This window comes from Palaemon carinicauda, chromosome 38, assembly GCF_036898095.1.
Source record: "Palaemon carinicauda isolate YSFRI2023 chromosome 38, ASM3689809v2, whole genome shotgun sequence".
In the NCBI taxonomy this organism is placed as follows: Eukaryota; Metazoa; Arthropoda; class Malacostraca; order Decapoda; family Palaemonidae; genus Palaemon; species Palaemon carinicauda.
In genome coordinates, this window is record NC_090762.1 from 27,034,720 (window position 1) to 27,042,219 (window position 7,500).

Sequence of the window (7,500 nt, forward strand, 5' to 3'; positions counted from 1 at the left end):
AATATCTTAATTTACTTCAAGTACGTACTGTGTGTGTGTGTGTGTGTGTGTGTGTGTGTGTGTGTGTGTGAAGCATAAATAAATAAAAATAGGTTTCTATTCTTATTTGACTGAAGGCTTGCCAGATACCGAATGCCATCAACAAGTACCAATAATTCTGTTTTCACCATGATAATAATAATCAAAGAAACTTATTACAATTAGGCATTTTTTTTCTTCTCATCATGATCATCATCATCATCTCCTCCTACGCCTATTGACGCTAAAGGCCTAAGTTAGATTCCGCCAGTTACCTCTGTCTTGAGCTTTTAATTCAATACTTATCTATTCATCATCTCCTACTTTGCACTGCATAGTCCTCAACCATGTAGGCCTGGGTCTTCCAAATCTTCTAGTGCCTTGTGCCGCCCAGTTTAAGTTTGGTGAACTAATCTCCCTCTTGGGGAGTGCGAAGAGCATGTCCAAACCATCTCCATCTACCCCTCATCAACATCATCATCTCCTACGCCTATTGACGCAAAAGGCCTCGGTTAGATTCCGCCAGTTGCCTCTATCTTGAGCTTTTAATTCAACACTACTCCACTCATCATCTCCTACTTCGCGCTTCATAGTCCTCAACCATGTAGGCCTGGGTCTTCCAACTCTTCTAGTACCTTGTGCATCCCAGATTAAGTTTGGTGAACTAATCTCCCTCTTGGGGAGTGCGAAGAGCATGCCCAAACCATCTCCATCTACCCCTTATTATAGCAAAATAGAATATGATGGTTCAAAGGGACTTACCCAAATACACAATGTGCAGCGGTCAAAATGTGTCTGTCACTGATCAAGGATCCTCCGCAGAAGAATTTCTTGTCGTACACCAGCGCCACCTAGATGTAAACACCGAAATTAATAAACAAATGGACAATGGACCTCAATTATTCAACGATATACTATACATACATTCCTACATACGCATATAAATACTCACACACATATACATGTATATATATATATATATATATATATATATATATATATATATATATATATATATATATATATATATATAAATATACACATACATATATATGTAGACGTTTATGTACAGTATATATATACACACACACACATATATATATATATATATATATATATATATATATATATATATATATATATATACATACATACAGTATATATAAGTACGCGTATATATATACATATATATATATATATATATATATATATATATATATATATATATATATATATATATACATACAGTATATATAAGTACACGTGTATAAATATATATATATATATATATATATATATATATATATATATATATATATGCATATATATATATATATATATATATATATATATATATATATATATATATATATATATATATATATATATATATATACATACATCTAAATTAAATCAATTACTTAAAACATCATTGAGATTCTAAACGCTTCAAAATAAACATTAGTAAATAGAGTGAAATGTGAGTCATAAGGGTTAGGTTAACTAAAGTTTAACATCCCAAGGTTATCACGAGGTGAAAAGCCCTTCTTTACAATTGCTCTTCAAGATCTTTCTTCTGATAAACTTTATAACAATGATTAAAGGTCAAATCACATGACGTCGAGAACACAGAGCAAATATCAAATATGTAACTTTTAATTTTTTAATTTTTCATGAATTTCAAAGTTCTTTACGAATTCACTCCATTTTATTCTTTTGCTTAACTAGAAATTTTTCTTTAATCTATTTCCAAATATCTTTTTTTATTTCCATCTTCAAGTTTGTTTTTATTTATTTATTTATCTATTTTTTTTTTTTTTTTTTTTTTTTTTTTTACGAAACTTAAACTTCTTCATAAACAACGCACCTAATTCCGGGTTTTTAGACTATATCACGTTTGTAACTTTGCTTAATTTCAAAGTAAGGTTTTCAAATTTTATTTCATTGCTTTGAAAATTAGATAGAAGACTATTTTAATTTCATTCTGAACTTTTAAAGACCATAATTTCCTACCCGTTAGTTTCCACATTTCTTTTGACATCTGGACCAATGAGAAGGACAGTTTAAATCTTTACCTGGATAAGCTTAGAATAATAACAAAGAACATAAAAGAGAATGCTTGAACGTAATGTAAGAGAGAGAGAGAGAGAGAGAGAGAGAGAGAGAGAGAGAGAGAGAGAGAGAGAGAGAGATAAAATACTAATTAAAGGCTTTCAGAAGTGACTGAATTCTATTTATATATAAATTTGATACAAAAAACTAAATTCTGTGTCCAATACTGTAAACATACGATGAGAGAATTTAGAATACTTATTGACGCCATTCAAAGTTAAATCTTATTTCTTACATATCAATTTCATACTAGTTAAAGAATTTTGAGTCCAATGCTTTAATCGGACGATAAAATTTCAGTCAAACTGAAATACATTCTAACTTAGCCTATGGAGCAAGAGTTTGCAAATTAAAACAAGAGGGGCACTCAGTAGAGCGCAGACCTCCGCCGCGGCAGCTTATTTCTGGACCTTTTGCTCGACTGTGACTTTGACCTTCCAAAATTTAATCATTTCCAGCTTTTTTCGTAACAGTTAATCCCTTCGTCAAGTTTCATTACTCTACGAATAAAATTGTGGACAGGAAGCTGTTCACGAATAGACACACACACAAACACAAACAATCACAAAAACAGGGGATAAAACATATCCTCCTGCCAACTTCGTTGGCAGAGGTAATAATCCCAAGAAATCAGTGTCAATTTAATTACTTTGTAATATATTATTATTATTATTATTATTATTATTATTATTATTATTATTATTATTATTATTAGCTAAGCTACAACCTTTGTTGGAAAAGCAGGATGCTAGAACCCCAAGGGCTCTAACAGGGAAAAGCAGCTCAGTGAAGAAAGAAAATAAACAGATAGATAAACTATAAGAGAAGTCATGAACAACTAAAATTAAATATTTTAGCATAGATCTTTCATATATGAACTATAAAAAAAACAGAGGAAGAGAAATACGAGAAAATAGTGTGCACAAGTGTACCCTCAAGCATAAAAACCTCAAAGTAAAAAACAATATCCAGACGAAATTGATTAGTTTACTCGTGACATTTCGCAAAGGCCAAATCCGAGAAGGACCGCCTTAGTTTGATATAAGTAAATAACTGAAGTCGATAATTATTGCCTGGTATAAAGAAGAATGACGACGAAGGGATGGAATCAGAAATAAACCACAGGATGCAGAAGCAAATAGACAATTAAAGGTTTAAAGGCCACTCGTGAATGGCAGAGGTAAAGGACAGTAACATTGCCCTATCAAGCAGGACAATGCCCTAGAGACTGACCATATATACATATGATCAGCGCCCAAGCCCCCTCTCCATCCAAGCTAGGACTAAGGAGGGCCAGGCAATGGCTGCTGATGACTCAGCATGTAGACCTACAGGCTCCCCCAAAACCCCCATCTTCAGTTCACAAGGATGATAAGCTTGCAACAAACCAAAGAATCTATCGAGTTTGAGCAGAACTCGAACCCCAGTCTGGCGTTCACCAGTCAGGGATGTTACCACCTCGGCCACCACAACCATAATTATTCAACAATATGCTATATATACATTCTTACGAATGTATGAATATATGGAGGAACTGGAGAAGACCCAAGAAAGGAAGTTAGAAGTGGCTCGAATTAGGGTGTTAAGATGGATGTGTGGTGTCACGAGAAGGGATATGATCAGAAATGGATATATATTAGAGGGACAGTCAAAGTGGTTTAGACATGTCATGCTGAGAGAAGATCGTGTGTGTCGAAGGGTCATGGACATGGAGGTGGATGGCGGGAGGAGGAGGGGAAGGCCAATGTTTAGATAGAAAGATAAAGTGGCCAAGAAAGAAGAGAACGGAGAAGACTTGTGCGAAACAGCGACACCATATAGAGATGGTGGATAAAAGCTGTAGACAAAGAAGATGAAGTAGAAGACTGACGAAAAAGGACGTCTCTCTCTCTCTCTCTCTCTCTCTCTCTCTCTCTCTCTCTCTCTCTCTCTCTCTCTCTCTCTCACCTGCCAAGGATATTCATTAACGCCTGTGTAACCTCCACCGATGACTCTGAAGCTGGGGTCGGCTGGATACTCGTCTGTCAGTTGGAAGCATTTATCGTTCACTTTCAGTTCGAAGGCTGTAGATAAACAAAAGGAAAAACCATGGCCTATTTCATCAGTAAATAACATTTCAAAGAATAATTTCAATCATATTGAGTGGTGTAATTATATTATTTCATAATCCAGAAAAGGTAGTGTATTATCATTTGTCTTAATGGCGTTCTATAATGTGTTTGAAACTTGCAGTAGATCAGTTTAAAAGTGGCCTCCACAGTAAAAAGCTTAAACTTACGGTCCCGGGCTGGGATCGATCTGCTGCCATGCAAATGCCAGGCAAACACGTTACCACTGTACTGGCCAGGAGGCCATTTTTCATTATTAATATCAACCAGACTGAACATATAAACAACTCAATTGAAATAAAAGTTATATCATCTAATTGCCTACTTTTTTTTACATTTTATCAGGAAATACACATTTACAATCTTACAATTTATAACATACTGTATATATATATATATATATATATATATATATATATATATATATATATATATATATATATATATATATATATATATCATAGTATATTTACATAAATAATTTCTTATTTTACATATATTGTATTTACAATTGAAATATTTACTATATATCTAAATATGTTTAAAAAAAATATATCGACTCGTTACTTGTATTTTCTTTATCTTTTCTTTAAATGACATGAGACACGTATCAAGGTATATAAGACACGTATAATATATAAGACAATATTTAATTCAGCAAATGAATTTGTTTAGCATTCAGATATGTGACCAATAGTAGAAGGACTTTGTCCTCAACATTTAGGAACAAAAACTTTTTGAAGTCAGACGTTGGACTAACAAACTCACCCTAAATTTGATTGCAAAAATCTAGAATGACAGACAATATTCAGGCACTAACCAATTGCAAACTCTCTCTCTCTCTCTCTCTCTCTCTCTCTCTCTCTCTCTCTCTCTCTCTCTCTCTCTCTCTCTCTCTCTCTCTCTCTCTCTCTCTCTTTCAAATCCGGTTAATATTTATGAAGCGTTTATTCAGTTTATGGAAAAACTCTCTCTCTCTCTCTCTCTCTCTCTCTCTCTCTCTCTCTCTCTCTCTCTCTCTCTCTCTCTCTCTCTCTCTCTCTCTCTCTCTCTCTCTCTACTGTTGAAAATTTGTATTAAAAAAAGGTGAATATCCGACAACATTTATTCCAGGATTTTTACCATTTCAAAAGCGCATATACTGACGTAAAATAGTGATATTACGGTCACCAATCCGTAAAAGATAACAACAAATTAAGATTAAAATTACGGTCGCCTGTATTTTACTGAAATACGGTTGAGAACGGTATATTTTTACGGAGAATTTCCGGATAAAGTCACGGTTTTTTCTAACGATGTAGTTGCCTATTTTCAATTAATATATGATCGGGTCATCTGTTGTATGTCACGCAACTGCTAAAAATTCATATTACGCCCAGTGTTTGTTATACCTCTACTGCCTTTCCAGCATTATGCTAAAGACATTTGCTTGAGGAATTTATTATCTGAGTATTCTGCAAAAAATATTGAGGTTTGGATCGGCTAACTGTTGCTCAATGTATCAACATGACGGGTATAATTAACATTTCATTGACGTGCTGCGAAATTGTGGGCCGGACAATGCATGATTCAATATGGTTCTCTAAAACAGTAAATTCTCACATTTTACAATTTTTCTTTAAAGGTTAGATACGCGAGGAGTAGCTACATTAATTAAAAGATTTGGATTGAAATATACGAAGCATGAATATTTTTAGACTACGATTAACACATGCACAAGTACACATAAATATTTGTAATTATGGATTCTGGATAAATAAAGACATACGTGTTACAATTTAATGTTTAAAGGTCGCCCATGAATGGCAGAGGCAAGGGACAGTGACACTGCCCTAGCAAGCCAGACAATGCCCTTGAGACTGACCATATACTATATGATCAGCGCCCAAGCCCCCTCTCCACCCAAGCTAGGACCAGGGAGGACCAAGCAATGGCTGCTGATGACTCAACAGAGGTAAGGGACATAGACACTGCCCTAGCAAGCTGGACAATGCCCTAGAGACTGACCATATATTATATGATCAGCACCCAAGCCCGCTCTCCACCCAAGCTAGGACCAGGGAGAGTCAGGCAATGGCTGCTGATGACCCAACAGACAGACCTATAGGCTCTCCCAAACCCCCAAACCTCAGCTCACAAGGATGGTAAGGTTGCAGACACTAAAGGCGCTAACAATTCTGAGTGGGACTCGAACCCCCGTCTGGCAAACACCAGGCAGAGACGTTACCAATAAGGCCACAACAATATCTTTCTTTTATTTCTTATTTTCCAGATGTGGAATTTGTTTTTGTCATAAAGATATATCAATCTAATTCGTATTATCTTTCATTATATATACAGTCCACCATCACCTACTGGGGACAATAAAAACGACGTGGGTCCTCAACCCTAAATGTAAGACTCCTTGAGAGACCTCTAAGATGAAAGCTGGATAGCTTACCTCGTCTGAAAGCTGAAATAGCCGGTGTTGAATCAATTGTACCTTCGTACACCCCGTCTTCTAAATAATTTCCAGAAGATCTTATCTGAACCTGGAAAAAATACAAGAGTTCTTTACACGTGATATATGGATGTAAGTAACAATATACAAAAAGCGCATATTTTGTCATGGCTAAACCATATTATTTTTACCATTATTATTAATAGCTAAGCCACAACCCTAGTTGGAAAAGCAGGATGCTGTAAGCACAAGAGCTCCAACAGGGAAAATAGCCCATTGAGGAAAGGAAATAAACTACACACACACACACACACACACACACACACACACACATATATATATATATATATATATATATATATATATATATATATATATATATATATATATATAATCTATATTCAAACAAATGTATACACATATACTGTATGTATATATATGTATGTATGTATGTATGTATATACATACATATATATATATATATATATATATATATATATATATATATATATAATATATATATATATATATATATATATATATATATATATATATATATATATATATATATATAAACTAGTCTGGACTTAATCTTATTTTTCATATTTTTATTTTCCCTGTGGTTCTTCTGCATCTGAGGATCACGTTTCCCTGTGATTTTTAAGCATATACATATATACATAAGTATATATACACACATACATACAGTATGTGTATACATGATTCTATATATGTATACACAGAGAAAACGAATAGGTACACAGCTCACCTCTCTGATAACAGGCTTAGGAATGGTGCCGATCTTAAGAGTGGTAGGCACAA

The 7,500-nt window shown here is 34.1% G+C and overlaps 1 protein-coding gene across 1 annotated transcript in view; it reads right to left on the reverse strand.

Moving 5' to 3' along the window:
- The window catches only part of LOC137630499 (serine protease filzig-like), a 92,136-nt gene that overhangs the window by 32,748 nt on the left and 51,888 nt on the right, over positions 1-7,500 (reverse strand). Inside the window, exons 8-11 of the mRNA XM_068361998.1 lie at positions 7,448-7,500; positions 6,679-6,769; positions 4,078-4,193; positions 781-869 (exon numbers count right to left, since the gene is read on the reverse strand). The exon at positions 7,448-7,500 is cut by the window's right edge and continues 246 nt beyond it. Of these exons, the coding sequence (XP_068218099.1) occupies positions 781-869; positions 4,078-4,193; positions 6,679-6,769; positions 7,448-7,500 (349 nt within the window). The remainder of the gene's footprint in view (positions 1-780; positions 870-4,077; positions 4,194-6,678; positions 6,770-7,447) is intronic.